The sequence below is a fragment of the Monodelphis domestica genome, chromosome 2, assembly GCF_027887165.1.
Source record: "Monodelphis domestica isolate mMonDom1 chromosome 2, mMonDom1.pri, whole genome shotgun sequence".
NCBI classification, from domain to species: Eukaryota; Metazoa; Chordata; class Mammalia; order Didelphimorphia; family Didelphidae; genus Monodelphis; species Monodelphis domestica.
The window spans coordinates 496804933-496824650 of record NC_077228.1 but is presented as its reverse complement, the minus strand read 5'-3'; the positions used below and the strand labels follow the sequence as shown (position 1 = coordinate 496824650).

Sequence of the window (19718 nt, the reverse complement as noted above, 5' to 3'; positions counted from 1 at the left end):
TTCAATTTGCTTTTGCTTTTTACTTTGGCTGAAGCATAATAGATTCTACTATAGTCTCTTACCTTTATTTCATGCTTGTCTCTCTGTTCCAAATGTTTCTTGTAAACAACATATAATAGGATTCTGGTTTGTAATCCACTTTGCTATCCACTTCTACAGTTATGATTACTACATGTGTATTTCTCTCCATCCTATTTTTCCCTTGTTTATCCTTCTCTTTCTCTCTCCTTTCACCTTATACCTGCTCATAAGTTTTGCTTCTGATCACCACCTTCCCCAGTTCACCTTCCCAACTCTCAGTACCCCCTTTCTCTTAGCCCCCTCCCTTTCTGCTTCCAGGTAGGGTAAGATAGATTCTATAGCCAACTGAGTGTGGATGTTATTCCCTCCTTGAGCCAACTCTGATGAGATTTAATTTAATTCAAGCATTGTCCCCTGTCCCCAACTTCCTCTCCACTATAACAACTTTCCCACTTCTTCCTCTCCTTTCCTTTTTATCTTAATGCGATCCTCTTTTTTTACTCCTTAATTTTGGATTTTTTTTAATCTCCCCTGCCCTCTATTTATACTCCTAACTGCCTTAATAGTGATAAAGTTCTTAAGAGTTATAAGTATCATCTTCCCATATAGGACTGTAAAGTTTAACCATATCAAATCCCTTAGGATTTCTCTTTTTCCTGTTTACCTTTTTATATGTCTCTTTAATCTTGTATTTGAAAATCACATTTTCTGTTCAGCTCTGGTCTTTTCATCAGGAATGCATGAAAATCCTATTTCATTAAATATTCTTCCCACCCCCAAAATTTTGTGCTCAGTGTTACTGGGTAGGTCATTCTTAGTTATAATCCTAGCTCCTTTGCCTTCAAGATTAATTCTTCTCTGATCCTTTAATGTAGAAGCTGATTACTATGTAATCTTGACTGGATCCATGATAAATGATTTTTTTTTCCTGGCTGTTTACAGTATTTTCTCTTTGATCTGGGAGTTCTGAAATTTGGCTATAATATTCCTAGGAGTTTTCATTTTGGGATCTCTTTCAGGAAATAATTAGTGGATTCTTTCAGTTTCTAATTTACTCCCTGGCTCTAGGATATCAATGCAGTTTTTCTTGGTAAATTCTTGAAAAGATGATACCTAGACTTCTTTTTTGATCATGGATTTTAGGTAGTCCAATAATTCATAAATGATCTCTTCTGTATCTCATTCCAGTCAGTTGTTTTCCCAATGTAATATTTCACATTTTCTTCTATTTTTTCATTCTTTTGATTTTGTTTTATTGTATTTTTTGATATCTCATGGAGTCATTAAATTCCATTTGCTCAATTCTAATTTTTAAACAGGTATTTTCTTTAGAGAGCTTTTGAAGCTCCTCCATTTTGGCTAATTCTACTTTTTAGCAAGCTTTTTTCTTCACTGAATTTTTATACATCTTTTCCCATTTTTTTATGCTTCCTCTATCAAGCTGTTGACTATTTTTCATGATTCTCTTGCAACACTCACCTTTCCCCAAAAATTTTCTTTCATTTCTCTTTATTTAATTTTTAAAATCCCCTTTGAGTTCTTCCAAGAGCTCTTTTTGGACCTGAAACCATTTCACATTTTTCTTTGAGGCTTCACATATAGACGTTTTGTCATTGTTGTCTTCTGAGTTTGTTTTGATGTTCCTTGTCATCTGAGTAACTTTATATAATCAGGTTCTTTTTTGCTTATTTTCCCAGCCTATTTTATGACTTTTAACTTTGTGTTAAAGTTGGGCTCTGTTCCTGGGATAGATGAAGTACTCTACTAAGCTTCTTGCATAGGGAGTGCAGAGTCTGACTGCTAGCCTACTCCAAGGCACAGCTTGCTGCTGACCTGCCCAGATGCTACCCACACTAGACTGTGCTCCCCTCCTTTCCTGCTGATCTTTTAAGTTGTCTTTGGATGGAAAATTGTTTCCCTCTGTTCTTCTATTGATTCTTCCCCTTCAGAATTCCTTCTGAGGCATTTTTAAAAAGTAGTTGTTTGGATATGAATTTGGTATACCTCATGGAGTTCCTGCTCTACTCTACCATCTTGGCTCAACCTCCTCTGGGGTTTTCTTGGCAGAGATATTGGAGTGGTTTGCCATTTCCTTCTCCAACTTGTTTGACAGATGAGGTAAATAGGGCTAAGTGATTTGCCTAAGGTCACACAGCTAGTAAGTGTCTGAGGACAGATTTGAAATCAGAAAGAGGGATCTCTTATCCACTAAATCACCTAGTTGTAGGGACACCTAAACAAATTAATATTATAGGCATGTGATGGAAAGCTATTAAGCTATTAGAAATTATGAAAGGATTAGTTTCAGAGAAACCCAGAGATATTTATAAGAATTTATGAAGAGGGAATCAAGCAGATAACAATGATATTATAAAGGCAAATACATACCTTTGGAAAAATTAAGACCTCTGATCAAGGTAAACTCAAAGACCCCAGTTATTATGGCAAGAATTCAATGATTTGACAGAAACTGCTGGGGAACCTGGAAAGCTCTCTGGCAAAAACTAGATATAGTTTATACCGTATTCCAATATAGCTCATACCATATTCCAAGACAGGCTCCAAATGGTACATGATTTTCACATAAAACATACTATCAAAAACAAATTGGTGGAAGAAATTACCTGTCAAATCTGTGTATATGAGAAAGCTACATGCCCAAAGAAAAAGGTTCACAGCAGAAAACATGGACAATTGTTGATTACATAAAATTTGAAAAAAGTTTCTATATAAACCAATGCAACTAAAATTAGAAAATAAAAAGAAAGTTGGGGGGAAAAAACTTTGCAGCAAGATTCTCAGATAAATATCTCATTTCTAAAATAGGGAACTGATTCAAATGAATACGAATAAGAGCTATTCCCCAAATTGAAAAAATGGTCAAAGAACATGAAATAGGCTATTTTCAGAGGAAGAAGCCCAGGCTATCAATAGCTATATGAAAAATGTGCTAAATCAGTAATAATTAGAAAAATACACATCAAAACAACTCTGAGAAAATACCTCAGACCAATCAAATTAGAAAAGTTGACAAAAAGAGAAAATCACATGCTGGTAGGTACTGTGGGATTACAGGTACATTAATGAACAATTGGAATTGTGAAAAATTTGCCCAGCCATTTTGGAAAGTAATTTAGAGCTATTAGATTGTACATAACCTTTGATCAAATGCTACCACTAGTTCTGTATCCCAAAAAGGTCTGAGAAGGGGGGAAAGGACCCATATGTGCAAAAATATTTGTAGTGACTCTTTTTTTGTGATGGCAGAGAATTAGAAACTGAGGAGATTGCCATCTGTTGGGGAATAGCTAACCAAATTATGAGCATATATGAATGTGATAGAATACTACTGTGCTGTAAAAAAGGGATAGTTTCAGAGAAACCTGATAGGCTATATATAAAAACTGATAAATTAAAATGAGTAGAATTTATGCAGTAACAACAATACTACAAAGATAAAGAACTTTGAAAGACATAACTAGTCACAATTACAGATGACTCATGATGGAACGTACTATCTTTTTGACATTGTTAATGTAGGAATGTATTTTGTTTTATGCAATGGATTTAGTTTTTCTTTCTAAATGGGTGGGAGAGGGAGAAATGGGAACTGAAAATATAAAATTAAATAAAAAAAAAAGAATCTTGATCAGTGCAGTGAATAGCCACAATTCTAGAGGATTCATGAACAAACATGCTACCTACCTCTACTGTGGAAATTTGTTTGTCTTGACTGTGTATTTTGAACAGTGCTTTCATTTTTCTAAAACTAAAGGCCAGGGAAAGAAGTGCAGAGAAAGCAAATTTTAGTTAATTGAAAAAAAATGTAATTATTTTTTAAAAGAAGGCACTCGTTTTGCTTGAATAATTCTAATGAATGTGAACCCATTGCATTCTGTGGCACTCTTTGATCATTCTAATTGTTGGGAATCTTTACATACAGTACATCAAACCTAAATTTCTGTTTTTTATCCATTCCTTCTCCAGAGCTGAGCAGAATTAGATGTGTGGGTCTCCATTTGTAAATGTAAATCCAGTGTAAATCTTTATTTCATTTGGGTTAGGGGCTGGAGGGTGAAGAAAATAAGTCTTTATTAAGCTGTAGGCACTGGGTTAAGCACTTTACAAATATTTTCTCATTTAATCTTCATAGCAACCCTGTGAGATAAGTGCTATTTATTATCCCTGTTTTACAGTTGAGGAAACTCACCATCAAATAATTGAAAGTTATTATTCAGTTTCTTGAAGCCATACATCTTTTCTCTGGGTTAAACGTCCCCAGTTTCTTGAACCAATCTTTATGGCCCTCAATTTTCCTGGTCACTGTCTTGGTTGCTTTGGGCAACTGTCCTTTCTTAAATGTGGTTCTCATACCTGAAGGCAATGCTTTGGATGAAATCCAACCAGTTCAATGTATACTGACGCTATCATCTTCCTAGTTCTGGATACTCAGCATCTTTTAGGGCACTCCATTAGCTTTTGTTCTTGTGTCAATCAACAAATATAGCAGACACTTAATATTTTCACAGTGCTTACTGCCAACTGTCTCATTGGAAGACCTTAACTTCTTAAAACAAAACTTCATTGTGAATTCAAATATTTGTCAATCTCTCTACTTGTTCACCTAAATGTTTTCAGTTTGCTTAAGGCCGAACTGAAGAAAATCTAGTCTAAAGCTAGAAACTTATTTTTCTTGGAAATTTTATGGGTACCGTCTTTGTGTTGGCTAATCAAGGATTTCATTTGTAGCTGTGTTCTCTCTACCAATTCTAATTATGACCCTTCATATCCTTCATCTGTGAATCTTGTCCATGTTTTGCTGCAAATCCTTCATAGCAGATCAGCTCATTGAGTTAAAGGCCCTCCTCTTTTTGTATCTTGAAAATACTAGTGGGGGCAGCAAGGTGTCAGAGAGGGTAGAACTCCAGGCCTGAAGTCTGGAGGACCTAGATTCAAATCTGGCCTCAGGCATTTATTTCCCAGTTGTGATCCTGGGCAAGTCACTTGACCCCCAATTGTCTAGGCCTTATTGCTCTTTTGCCAAAGAACCAACACTTAGTATTGATTCTAAGATGATTATATGGGTTTAAAAAAGAAAAAATGTACCATGCTTGTTGTCCACTTTTGGTTTCTCTGTCAATGTGTTATGGATGTTTACTTTTCCATTGTATGTGTTCTTTATGTGTATTTCATTTTATTTTGAGGAGAGTTATTCTCTCCCCACCCCCATAATCTCAGCACATTGCCAAAAGTTTAAATATGGCTATAGGTAACCTAAATTCAAGAGCATTTATAGAGCTTTTTTCCCCTATCTTCATAATTCTGTTAATATTTAGAATCCCATATGCAGTAAAGTGCTTATATTTGATAATATCTGGGAAATAGTTCACTACCTTTTGATTTCCAGATAAATTCTATAATCTTTTTTAAAGCCTGGCTAATTTGTTTAATCCTCAAATTCATAAGTACCAAAGAACCTTGCCTCTAATTGTAATAAAACTGCATCTTCAATTGGTATTTTAATCCAGTGAAAAACAATTCCCTGGATGTAAGTTACACTTTTGTCAATTTGGATAGTCTGTTAATTCAAGGACTAGTGATTTAATCTTTGCTGTAATAGATGGTCTTCTGGAGCTGTTGTGACCAAGAAAAAACCATCCTGGTGGTCAACCTTTTAATGATTCCTCTCTTCACTTATGCTCTTAGATGACAGACACATGGCCTGAAGCTGAACATCTTAATCAAGATCTTTCCAGCTGGTAGAATCAGCCAAAGCTTGTTCTCTGCTAATATAATAGAACCTTCTAGAATAATTGCCATGCTGCATTATAAAACTAAGGGACTCAGACTTGAAAATTCTTAGTGATTTCACATAAGAAATATGAGCAGGACCTACTATTACTAATTTTTGTGGACTAACAGATTCATATGATCAATTGCTATCTTTTTTGGCTCAGTTTTGATATCTAATTGTGGTTTAGGAATGGATACATGCAGGCTGGTTTTGTAGCTTTTCATTTTGCACTGTTGTGTCTATTCTGGTTTTACACACACAGACACACCTTAAGCCTAATATTTTCCTTTTTTTAACTTCCTCCTACATGCATTCAGTAATATTTATTTGTTTATTATCTCCCAACAGCTACATATGAATAACTAATTTAATTCATTTTCTTAAAATTCAAGGTGAACAGCAATAGATTTTTCCCCAGGAACCAATTCTTTATACATTATCCCTACCAATGTTTTCTAAACCAGGGCCTTTTCTTCTCATACTTTATTTTGGAGGGGAAACCCTTTTGGCTTTTGGCCATTATGGAGGAAGTGCCAGCTGTTACATGAATGTCAGTTTCTACAAATCTCAGGGCATCTGCTGGCCTACAAACTGGAAAGGTGAAGTCCTTCAGCAAACCTAAGACCTCAGTGATTATCACAGAGGGGAGCTGGCCTCAACTAGCCCCCTCACAAGCTTCCTGTTTCTCTCTCCCTCTGGTGTGTTTGTGGTGACACCTGTCAACTTGTGTGTTCTTTGCTGAGCAGTTACAAACACTCCTGCTGATCTGCTAAATTCACAAATTGTGGTTTTATGTCAAGAAATTACAACTGAAAACGTCCCTAGCTCTTCTTGGTGTTCCTCAGCAAGTATGGAGGATTAAGATTAACTCTCACGTATATAGAGCAATAAATAGAGCACTTTTAAGGTTCTTTATGTTGTCTCATTGAAGCCTCATAGCCCATTAGATAGAAATGATAAGGATTATTATCCTTCAAGAACATGAGGAACCTGAGGTTAAGTGACTTTACTCAGGATCATGCATAACTATGTCAGATACAGGATTTGAACTCAGTTCTTCTTGACCACAAGTGCAACATTCTGTCCCCTCTACCAGGTTTCTTTTCCTAAAGAGTGAGGAGCCAAGGCTGGCTTCCTGAACTTATCTAATGAATAAGCCTAGGGTTACAAAATAAAGAATTTTAGAAACATATATAGAATGGCTATTCTCCCAGGTAAGGATTTTAAAATTCTATGAGTAACTAATCTTATTATTCATGAAATTATCATCTTCTACAGTACTAACACCTTCTCTTTAGTATAAGCCTTTTTTTTTTCTTTTTAATTTAAGACTTTGATAAGTTATTTTGCTTATCAGTCCTGGTGTAATTGAAAGAACCTGACCTGTCAGTCTGATTATTGCCATTCTGTGTAAGGCCATTGTCCTTCACTTTAGGAGAACGACCATTTTCTTGACAATTCAGATTCAAGTTCCAACTAAGACTAAGATGTAGTGTATTTCTCCTTCACAGCTATTAAATTAATCCTTGGTGAAGTTGAGTTTATTGAGTTAAAATCTTTGGAAAATTTGCATGTTATCTAGGTCTTCTATACAGGACATGTGATTTTTATCAAGATTTTTAGACATGTTGACATTAAGCATTTACTAAGCTCCTACTATGTGCTAGGCACTGTGCTGAGAACTATCCAATCCTCTCTGCCGACCTCAGATCACCAAATGCCTTTCAGACAATATGTCCAGGAGATACCTTAAACTCAACATATTCAAAACTGAACTTTGTATCTTTGGAGATACAAAAAAAAGGCAAAAGACGTGTCATCCATGTTCTAATGATCTAAGAAAGGGAGATAAAATGCAAGGAACTACAAATACAAACAAGATATAGGCAAGACAAGAAGGAACCAATTGAAAAAGGGAATATATTAGAATTAAGAGGGATTAGGAAAGGCTTCCTATAGAAGGTAGGATTTTAGCTGGGACAGTAGACAGAACACTGGGTCTGGAATCAAGAAGACTAAAATTCAAATCCAGCCTTACTATCTGTGTTGCCCAGGACAAGTCATGTAACATCTCCTTGCTTCAGTTTCCTTATCTGTTAAATTCTAACACCTACTTCCCAGAGGTATTGAAAGAGTCAAATGAGATAATTATAAAGCTCTTAGCACAGTACCTGGCATGTAGTGCTATATAAACATTGACTGTTATCATGACTCACATAAGCCAAGAGGTAGAAATGAAGTAAAGGATTCTAGAAATGGGGGATACCCGACTTGAAAGATGGAATGCCTTGTTCCAGGAACAGTGGGGAGGCTAGTGTCAGTGAATCATGAATATTTAGATGATTGGGTTGGGGTTTTAAGGAGGGTGGTGTGGTGAGGACAGTCTATTAAAAGCTTTGAAAAACAAACAGGATTTTGTATTTGATCCCAGAGGTGATAATGAGCTACTAGTTTATTCAATAAGAGGGAAAGGGTGGGGATGTGGCATAGTCATACTCCCACTTTAGGAAAATCATTCTGATGACTGAATAAACCACAGACTGGAATGGGGAGAGACTTGAAGGAGGCAGACCCACCAGTAGGTCATTGCAATAGTCTTAGGTATTAGTTAATGAGGGCCTGTATCAGAGGTGGCAGCTTCAGAGGAGAGAAGGGGGCCTGTTTAAGAGATGTGCAAAAGTGGAATCAAAAGGCCTTAGCAGTAGGATGTGGGGAGTAAGAGATAGTGAAAAGACATGAATGACACCTAGATTTTGAGACTGAGGATCTAGCAGGATGGTAATACCCATGACAGTAATAGGGACATTTTGAGAAAGGAGAGTTTGGACTCAACGATAATAAGTTCAATTTTGAACGTACTAAGTTTAAGGTATCTACTGGACATACAACTGGAAATGTATGAAAAGCATTTGGAGATCAGAAGTCAACAGAGAGTTTAGGGCAAGATAGATAGGTTTGAGAATGGACAGCATAGAAATGATACTTGAATCTGTAGGTACTTCCAATTGAAGTAGTACTTACAGAGAAGAGGACCCAGGACAGATTCCTGGGAGATACCTGTAGTTGGAAGACATGGTCTAGAGCATACAGCAAAGGAGGATCCCAGGTAGGACAGGATTAGGACAGGTAGGACAAGAATTAGGAGAGAACAGTACTGAAAACCTAGAAAGAAGTTGACAATGATATATAATGGTTTTAATATAACTCATAGAGTGACACACTGGGAGTAAAAGAAAACTTCCATTTGAATCCTGACTATAGATAGCACTTCTGCCTTTGTGATCAAGTCAGGTAACCTCTAGTAGGCTCAGCTTCCTTATTTTTAAAAGTTGAGGTAATCATCACACCAACCTCACAAGGTTGTTGTTGAGGATCAAATGAGATCAGCTAATCATGTCATGAGACCTTTATTAAATGCCTATTGTGTGCTGGGCCCTGTGAGAAGAACTGAGGATACAAATAATAAAAAGATACCTACTCCCAAGGCATGTATTAGGACTTTGTAGATTTCTGAGTAGTATATAATTATGAACTATCATTTAAATTTTTTGTTTATAACTTTTGGTTTTAGATTACCTGAGTTTTCCAATCTATTCCTCCCTTTTTCACCTCCCTGAGGGTTGTCCTTTATAACAATAAAAAAGAAAAGGAAAAAATGTTTTAATAAAACCCAACCAACATGTCAGCCAAGACCAGCATTTTATGTAGTGTTCCTTTCCCTAAGTACTTGACCTCTAAAAAAGGGGTGAAAGGGAGCTATTATTACTTATCTTCATTAGAGGTGTCATTGAGATTCCTCTTCAGTTTATTTTGCTCTGTTGATTGTCAAGGCTATTAGACTCTCTTTTGGGACACTCATCCATTTAGATTAAGTAGAATTTTTTTTCCCTTTTATCTGAACAGTTAAATTGAAATAGTAGTGTCATCCTATCTAAAAGACCTAGGACCTATCTGAAACTATGGCTTTTGCAATTGCACTGATGTAGATGAAGAAACTTGAGGAGTTTGACATTTTTCCTTTAATGTTTTAGCAGGCAATCCTTTGGTTCAGCAAGGTGGACAACCACTCATCCTGACACAGAATCCAGCCTCAGGTCTGAGCACTATGGTCACTCAACCAGTATTGAGGCCTGTCCAGGTCATGCAGAATGCCAACCATGTTACTAGTTCCCCAGTGACCTCACAACCCATATTCATCACTACACAGGTAAAAGGGGCCTCAGTGTTTTTCTGATTTGGTAAAGGAGTGGAGGGGAAGGGGGGGGGGGATGTACTTGGCCACATTGGAACTGTATTTTCAGTCTGGATCCTTGGTATCCAGAGCAAGGGTCAGCAGAGTATGGCCTGCACAGCAAATCTAGCCTGCTTCCTATTCATATCTGGCCTATGAGCTAAAAATGGTTTTTACATATTTAAATGGTTGGAGGAAAATCAAGAGTAATGTAATATTTCTTGATTGATGCTTCCTAACTGTGACCCTGAGCAAGTCACTACACACCAATTGCGGAGCTCCTACTGCTCTTCTTCCTTAGAATCAACACTTAGTATTTAGTACTAATAGTTCATTATTATCATGACAATAAATGCTACTACTAAGTATCAATTAGCACATAGATAATAATATTAAGTATCGATTCTAAGAGAATGTAAGGGTTTTTAAAAAAAGATGTTATATTGTCTATGGCTGCTTTTGTGCCTAGATTTGAGTAGATAAGAAAGAGACTAACTCTAGTGTTCTCATCCCCTGGCACCGGTGCTCATCACCCTACAAATTGCAGTGATGTAGTTATTACTCAAAAGTGCTACCTGAATAGTCATATCTTAACTTTTATTTTATTTTTTATTATTACATACTAATCTTGTCAAAACAAGAAAGGAAAAGTAGACTTTAAAGGTTTCACTTTTAAGGCACCAGAGTGATTATTTGTTATCTAATTAAAATGTCAATGCACTGTTTATTATTCAGTGACCCTATGGCTGTTCTAAAAGAATACAATGACCATTATTCAGTATAATGACATTACCATTATTCATATTATTCCCAACTCATAGGAAAGGGAAGAAAAAAAAAACAGAAAGTGGAATGTCTCATCAGCAGAATTTCTTGATAAAAATAAGTGAAAATGAGGCCACAACCAAAATAAGTTTCTAAATGGCTCATTTGTTAGCCAAGTAAGGAAAACCATTCACTGATGATGACTTCATTAAATCATATTTTATTACAACCAAAGAAATGTGTCCAGAGAGAATAAACTTGTTTAAGGCTATTGTTTTTGGGGGCAGCAAGGTGACTCAGTGGGTTGAGAGTCAGGCATGAAGATAGGAAGTCTTAGATTCTAATTTGGCCCGACACTTCCTACCTGGGTGACCCTGGAGGATCTACTTAACCCCCATTCCCTCTTACCACTCTTCTGCCTCAGAAGCAATATACAGGCTTGATTAGAACACAGAAAGTTAAAAGATTTTTTTTTAAAAAGACTATTCATCTTCCTGTGAGAACAGTTGCTTGAAGACTTGAGGACATCAGTAGTCAATTAAAAAGCAAGGCAAATGATTCTGAGTGGTTTTCCTTGACTATTGATGTTACCAGAACTGGTAAGTTATTGTTTATTCAAGGAATTATTGGTGAGTCTAAAGTGACTGAAGAATTGGCCTCTAAACAGTCTTCGTGAAACTACTACAAGGGAGAATAATTTTGAAGAGGTTTAAAAAAACATTAATTCAGTATAACCTGAACTCAAGAATCTTGCTAAGATGTGTTACAATGAAGGTGGTAATGAAATGCATAGAACGGAAAAGGGCTTAGATGGACAAATTTACAAAGCTAGTGAAAATGAAAGGTGTTTATTCATCATGTTATTCATCAGCAAGTATTTTGTGGAAAATATCTGAATCTATTGTCAGTAATGAACTTCATTTGTTCTCATGGCCTTAACTATTGTCATTTGTCAGTTCTATGAACTTGTCAGAAATAGAAGCTGAATAGAAGCTAACTTGCCCTGTCACTCTGTAGTTCAGTTGATTACAAGGAGTAAAATTTTAGCATGATTTTTTTTTTGAGATCACAGGGCCAAGATCAACATTTTTTGAATAAGAACTACCCTCACTATTATTGACTACTGAATGGTTTTGGAAATAAGCTTTTGCTGCATTGCAGACTTGATAATGTTTCTTAATTAATTCAGCCAAAAGTATATGGCCGAATAGCAGTTATGTAAAACTTAAACTGCTGTAAAGTCAATTTGAAAATAACTAATGTTGTTCGAGTTACATGTAATATCAAGCTGCTTGATATTTATTTATGTCAAGGGCAGCCAGGTGGAACAAAGGGGTAGAGCAGGCATAGAGCCAAGAAGACCTGAGCTCACATCTGGCCTCAACACTTAACTATGTGACCCATGGCACATCACTCAGCCTCAGTTGGTATTAGTTTCCTTTCCTGTAAAATGAGGAGAATAATAGCATCTTTTCAGAGTAGTTATGAGAATTAAATGACATATTTATATAAAGCACTTAATAAGTGCTATATATATATGCATGTTACTTGTTGTTATTACTATTATTACTATATTTCCCGTGCTGTCAGAAGCTCAAAGAAGTGAGATTTCCATCCCCACTCTTAATTTGTAGCAAACCTATTTCCTGAGCTGTAGTTTGGCAGTTCCATTTCTGTTTTTCTGACCTCACTGCAGGTACAAAAGAAATATCATTTCAGAATCAGTGATCAACATGCTTCCATCTAACATTTAAATTGGAAATAATTTGTTTGCATGCTAAAGGGCAGAAATTAAGAAAAGAACCTGATAGTGAGAATAAGCTCATTTAAAATCATATCTTATGAATCGATGTCAGCATTATTTGGTAGTATCTATCTGTGAAAAGACATTTTTTCAAAGATGAAATACATAAAATTACAGATCAGTATTAATGGATGAATATTTGCAGTTGGTTTTTAATGATAGGGAACACTTAACATTAAACCAATGAAATAAAATGTTATTCCCCAAGAAAAAGGTCTATTCTTCTAACCAAGTTGACTTGTATTGGTATTACTATTATATTTTGAATTTTATCAATAAAAAATTTGTAGGAACTTGTTTTCTCTCTAGTTATAGAAGTATCTACATGATATCCTTAATTTGCCTCTTAACCCATAAACCTAAAATACTTATTTTCTTTATTAAAAAAGTTTGCCAACCCCAATCTAGAGTCGTAGCTCTTTCTTCCATTTCTTCTACAAATTTACAATATTATTATTTTCTAATTTGATGTCATCAGTGAATAGATAGCTTTGCAGAACATGATTGCTGTTTTGCCCAAGACTAGCACACAAATTAGTAGCAAGGTCTAGATTAGAATTTACTACACTCAGTGTCTCAACTTCTCCATGATTTGTTGGAATTGCTAGTTTCAGTGCTTTCTTCGTTACCTGAAGCAAGTATAGGAGTCCCCAACTATAATACATGAATATCTTTGGGGGAAAAAGAAATTTTTGTAAATGTAGAAAGAGAACATACTTGTTATTAATAACATGATGAGCTAAAATAGAAAGTCTGGCTCTGAGGGCTAAATGAAGACTTCTCATTGCCATAGACCCCAGGCTCCATCAGTTACCAGAAATCTCAATTAGAAATCTGCCAAAGGTTCATAGCCTTTGAAGTGGATATTTCAAACAATTCCTTAGGCTTTTGGTTGTTGACCTATTGAGTCATTCCTATGATTGCTATTGGCTTTAGTTTTCCTTTTCTGCTTTTACATTTTTAAGGACTAGTCTAAGCCTTCTAGACTGAAGTCCTCAGAAGGCAGGTCCTTTAAGTAATATACCTAAACAGGTTTTATTAAGGCTATCCCCAAACTGACCATCTTATTCAATAAAAATTTCAATCTCAGAACATGAGTCTGAGAATTGTTTTGGACCCAAGTCTTACCTGGTACCTAGCTTCTGATCCCTGGGCATTATCTGGTCCATATTGATTTGTATTCACATGTTAAAGTTTGTTTTGCTTTTTAATACAGGGATTTCCTGTAAGGAATGTTCGGCCTGTGCAAAATGCAATGAATCAGGTTGGGATTGTGTTGAATGTACAGCAAGGCCAAACAGTTAGACCAATTACACTAGTCCCAGGTAAGGAAAAAGTATTCAGTCACTTGAACTAAAATAATATCAAGAAATTCATTTTACTGTTTTAGGATACTCTAGGATAATTTTTTAAAACCAACTAATATGTCCTGAACAATAACATTTGATTAAATAAAAAACACGCATTTTTAAAAGATATTCCCAATTTTTAATCGGTAAGGTGATTTAATTGTTTTGGATTTTTACCACCTTTCATGAGGCACTGAAATACAGTTTGCCTTGTTGTCTCTTCAGCTTTCCATCAATTCCTAGATTTTTCATACTCCAAGAACATTCAGTTAATACCTGGATTTCATTTTTGGTTTCCTGAAATATTTTTTTAGGTCTCTCCATTTGTGGCTTTGGGTTTTATAAAAACTCACCTTTGTCTTTGACTGAATTTGGACATGAATAAAGTGAATTTCATTCCCTTTGAAGTTAAAATTTTAGTTTGTCACTGATTAGATCATATTTCTTTATACTATAGAGTTAAAACTTTAGCCTAACCAACATATGTTTTAGTACCATTAACATTTCTTAGTTTACTCCACTTCAGACAGATAGATTTGGTTATTTTAACCATATCCTGTAAGCTCTGGTTAAAGCTCATTCTCTTAGCTGGTATTGAAATCTTCAGAATTAGAGTTTGGAAAAAGTCTTAGAGATTATCTCATCCAGCCCTTTTATTTTAGAGATGAGGTAACTGGGGCTCAAAAAGCCCACACAGCTAGTCAGCAATGGAACTGGGATTCATACTCAGATTGTCTGACCCCTTTTTCTGCCATATCATTCTTCCTTAATTCCTAGAGTTGTTTATGTGTTTTTCCCTGTAACACCTTCTACTGCTAAATTAGAAGCTACCCCTCTGGGCCCAATTGGCCAAAAGGTTCCTTTAGTAGGTAATCTGATTGACATTGCTCTTCTCCCTGTCATTACCTCTCCCCACCTTAGAATCAAATTATTCCTGGTTATGTGATGAAAATAAAAGGACTTTGGATTAACACTTCTTATCAGTAGTTCTGCTGCCTTATGTCTCAGGAATCTTTTCAGTGACTTGTAGTAACCTCTGATAAAGAGGCAGTGTTTCCAAGCAGTCAGGGAGGTGATACCATATTTGGTTAATTGACTGAAGTTGATTTTTTTCCTTCTTTTTCTTTTTCTTTTCTGAAGCTCCAGGTACCCAGTTTGTTAAGCCAACAGTTGGAGTTCCTCAAGTGTTCTCTCAGATGACACAGGTGAGGCCAGGCTCCACGATGCCTGTGAGGCCCACCACCAACACCTTTACCACGGTCATCCCAGCTACCCTCACCATCCGCAGCACCGTCCCGCAGTCCCAGTCTCAGCAGACCAAGTCCACTCCCAGCACCTCAACCACTCCCACTGCCACGCAGCCGACCTCGCTGGGGCAGTTGGCTGTACAGCCACCAGGCCAGTCCAGCCAGGCCCCGAATCCCAAGCTAGGTGAGGCTTGGGAATTGGGGGTGGCCAAGCAGGGATTGGGGTGGGTCAGGAGAACAGATGATTATCATCTGGCAAACCTAGCTCCCTCCTTCCCCTCTCCGCCTGCAGTGAGCATTGTCAGCTTTGTCACTGTCAAGCGACCTGGGGTGACAGGTGAGAATAGCAATGAGGTGGCCAAGCTGGTGAATACCCTCAACACCATCCCTTCCCTGGGCCAGAGCCCTGGGCCAATGGTGGTGTCCAACAACAGCCCTGCCCACAGCTCTCAGAGAACCAGCGGACCTGAGGCATCAGCATTGAAAGGTACATAGCCTGAAAGATCATGAGTCAGTCCAAACATTGATAGAACACCTGCTGAGCACAAAGCACTCTGCTAAGCATAGTGGGGAAGATTAAAAGGAAGACAGTAGGCACAGTGCCTGCCCTCAGGAAGCTTACGTTCTGTTGTGGGAGATAGGCCACACATGTGAAAAGTATGAATAAGGAAGTCATTATAATACTACGTAAGTTCTTTGAGGGGAGGGTTGTCATAAGAGTCAGAGAGGTGAGCTTAGAGAAGACTTCATGAAGATCAGTGAACACAATTCTGAAAGTTGGATTTGGTGAGTACAGGTATGTACAAGAATCAGCTTGAGATCAGTGTAGTGGAATAACGAAAAAGGCAACAGGAAGGTCCTTTAAACTTAGTGGTCCCTGGTCCCTGGTCCCTGGTCCCCTCCAGGAAGCAGTCTCCTGAGATCAGTGCACTTAATATTCTCAAATCACTACCCCCACTTTTCCTTTCATTTTCAGTGACTTCTCCAGTACTAACATTTGATCTCCAAGATGGTGGCCGGAAAGTCTGCCCTCGCTGTAATTCCCAGTTCCGTGTTACTGAAGCTCTAAGAGGCCACATGTGTGTAAGTGATATTTCTATACTGAGAATCACCTTAAAGGACCATAGGTGGCTTGAAGCAGGGGACTTAGGAGCAAAGGCCTAGCAGAGAAAGAATTTACCTCTCTTTATTTCTGACTCTTGGAGAAGAGATGAAAATGTCACTTCAAAGAGATCTTTTGGAAGTCCCGCAAGGCCCCATCAAAGAAAGTCTACGGATAACCCCAAGCCTCTTAGAGAACATTTCTGTTAAGTCATTTCCTAAACTCTTTTCCTTTAGTGCTTGACTTAGTGTCTTTCTTGAGAGATGACCCAGGACCTTCCTCTTGTTTCCTCTTCCAAGGAGAGTGATCTTTTCTTTGCTCTATGAAGGATGTAACAGAAATGGTTTAGAAACCCAAGGTAGATGAGACACAACATCTTGCTGCCCTCTTTGAGTTCATGTAATTAGGCCTGGATGAACAGTATCTTAAAGTGTTAAGAGGACTGGCAGATATGACTGCGAGCCACTCAGTCATCTTTAGAATATTTGGGGAAAGGGAAAACATACTGAGAACTAGAGAAGGTCAGATGTACAGATTTTCAAAATGAAGCAAATTGAGTCTGCAAACCAAAGAACATAACTTCAAATGCTACTGAAATTTTATGACACTTTATATTAAAGGATGACTTTCAGATACTTTAGGAAAGAGAACAGTGATCATTAAAAGCCATCGTGGCTTAATCAAGTATTGGTCATGCCAGACTAATCTTATTTCTTTTTTTTTTCAGAGTAATTAGATTGGTATATTTAAGAAAACACCATAGATATAAGAGACTTAGGTTATAGCATTGCATTTGATAGTGTTTTTCATGACGCATTTGTGGGTAAGGTAGAACAACAGGCAGGAAAGATACAGCATATTTAGAACTTGCTGTGAATGGTCAGACCTAATTATTGAGTTGATGTCAATTTAGAGGGCAGTTTCTAGTATAGTACTCCAGAAATCTCTTATTGGCTCTGCATTGTTCAGTATTTTGATCAGTACCTTAGAGGACAACATAAGTACCCTTCTTAACAAATTTCTGGATGACAGGGAACTTGGTAGGATAAGTAACACATTGAATGGCAAAGTCAGGATTCAGAAATGCTCAGCTGACTAGAATAGTGGACCAGACCAAATTAGATAAAAATTAATAGGAATTCTACACTTGATTCAAAAAGCAACTTTAAAATATAAGATGGGGGGGAATTGTTGGCTAAATAATAGCTTTTATGATGAAGATCTAGAGAGTTTAATCAATCACAAGTTTAGAATGAATGAGTGATGTCAACATAAGCAGCCCAAAAAGCTAATGAAATCAATTGTAGGCAGCTTTGAGAGTAATGGTGTCTAGTATGAAAGGATAATAGTTCGTTCCCCTGTCCTGTATTCTGATTGATCCACATCTAAAATACCATTTAATTTTGGGTACCATGTTTTAGGGAAAACAGAGAAAAGCTGCAATGTGTCCATAAGAGAGCAGGTAGCCAGCCAGGATGAATTTGACATCCAGAGAATAGTTGGGGGGACTGGAAACGTTCATCCTAGGAAAGAGAAGATTTAGAAGGGGGCATGATAGTTATCTTTCAAACATTTAAAGGGCTTTCATGTAATAAACTTGTTCTAGAAGTAGAATCCATGGGTCAAGTTTTTAGATTCAACATAGAAAAGCAACTAATTCTCAAAAAGCAAAACAAGCTGCTTTGAGAGGTAATAGATTCCCCTCTACTAGGGAACGTGAGCCTGAAGCCAAATGATCACTTGCTGAAAGCTTTTTAGAGAGGGATCCTTGACTAAGTTGGAATTAGACTCATTAATGTCTGGGTCTCCTCCTGCTCTTTAGATTCTCTGCTTTGTTTATGCCAAGGAAGTTTGAAGCCAGGAAGTGGTGTATTGAGGAGTTATAGCAAAAACTTAGGGGTAGGGTAAAGTATGATGATGATGATAAATTCATTTGTAGAGCACTTGAAGGCTTAAAAAGCACTTTACTCACAACTCTGTGAGGCAGATAGTGCAAATGTTAATGCTCCCCATTTCATCAATCAGGAAGCAGAGGCTCCAATTAGTTCTGTAATTAGAACCTGGATCTAAATCTAGGTGTCCCAACTGAGCTTAATGCTTATGCCACACTGCCTCTCATGTCTGAAAGAGAGCTCAAAGAGTCACACATAATGGGTAGTTGGGGATATGGGGGTTTGGGAGAGAGTGCATTTGGAGATAATATATACAGAAGGAAGAAAAGTTGAAGTATGAAAGCCAACAGGGGGTCCTGTAAAACTCTCCAGTTGTTAGATGGAGTTTGTGAGATTTGTGCTAAAATCTTCTGAGCTATTATGCTCTATCTCAATGGTGCTGACCAAAAAATAATTGGTGTGATTATTATCTCCTTTGTAGTACTGCTGCCCAGAATTGGTTGATTTCCTGAAGAAAGGAAAATCTCTTGATCCAGAGCCCAATATCCCATCAGCAGCAAAGCCTCCATCCCCAGAGAAGACTGCTCCCATGCCCTCAACACCCTCTTCTACACCTGCTCCTACCCTTTCGCCACCTTCCAAGGCCCCAGAACCTATGGAGAATTCCGGTGATGTCACCCAGAGCAAGCTCATCATGCTAGTGGATGACTTCTACTATGGAAGGGATAGCGGCAGAGTGAGCCAGCTCCTCAACTTTCCTAAGGTGCCCACATCCTTTCGATGTCCACATTGCACAAAAAGACTTAAAAACAATATCCGGTAAGTTCATGCTGCATTTTAAGTTTCAAAGTAACTAATTGTCTCTTTTTGCTGAATTTCATAAGAAGTAGGTAGAACTTGCAGAAAGAAAGCTGAGGTCCTCTCCCCATTAGCAGGAACCTCCTGGAAGAGGGAGGGAGGCCAGTGAATCTCTTACAACAGACATCTGTCCACAATGTAGGAAAGTTTAGTGAATTCGGCTCTTGAATGCTGACCCTGCTTCTAGGACTTGTTATGTTACCTGTTATTTCTCTTCATGCCACCCTACAGATTCATGAACCATATGAAGCACCACGTGGAGCTGGACCAGCAGAACGGTGAGGTGGATGTCCACACCATTTGCCAGCATTGCTACCGCCAGTTTACCACTCCCTTCCAGCTCCAGTGCCACCTTGAAAATGTTCACAGCCCCTATGAGTCTACCAGTGAGTATTAGAGTTGTCTTAGGCCCCTGGGCAGCTGTCATCATACAAATATGTAGGCTGGGGTCAGCATAGAAGGGGCATATTTTCAGTTTAAATTTTATTCAGATTCTTCATTTATAGCCTGCATTCTTACAGGATTAATCTTCATGCTCTAGAAGTATGAGGCCTTAAATGGAGCCTTAGGAGCACTATGTGTGAGATAATCTTTTTTCACCCCTTGTAGTAGAGGGGGCAGTTATTTTGCTTCAGTATTCTTTATCAAAGTTTTG

General features: G+C 37.5%; 1 protein-coding gene across 28 annotated transcripts in view; it reads left to right on the top strand.

Moving 5' to 3' along the window:
• POGZ (pogo transposable element derived with ZNF domain) overlaps positions 1–19718 on the top strand; it is a 59865-nt gene that overhangs the window by 30809 nt on the left and 9338 nt on the right. For 9 of the 28 annotated variants that reach the window (XM_056819386.1, XM_056819385.1, XM_056819384.1 and 6 more), the window contains 7 exons: positions 9847–10022; positions 13832–13940; positions 15105–15395; positions 15477–15698; positions 16188–16294; positions 18687–19024; positions 19295–19449. In XM_056819386.1, the coding sequence (XP_056675364.1) occupies positions 9847–10022; positions 13832–13940; positions 15105–15395; positions 15477–15698; positions 16188–16294; positions 18687–19024; positions 19295–19449 (1398 nt within the window). The remainder of the gene's footprint in view (positions 1–9846; positions 10023–13831; positions 13941–15104; positions 15396–15476; positions 15699–16187; positions 16295–18686; positions 19025–19294; positions 19450–19718) is intronic. The other 19 variants (XM_056819399.1, XM_056819398.1, XM_056819397.1 and 16 more) reach the window with 5 other exon arrangements.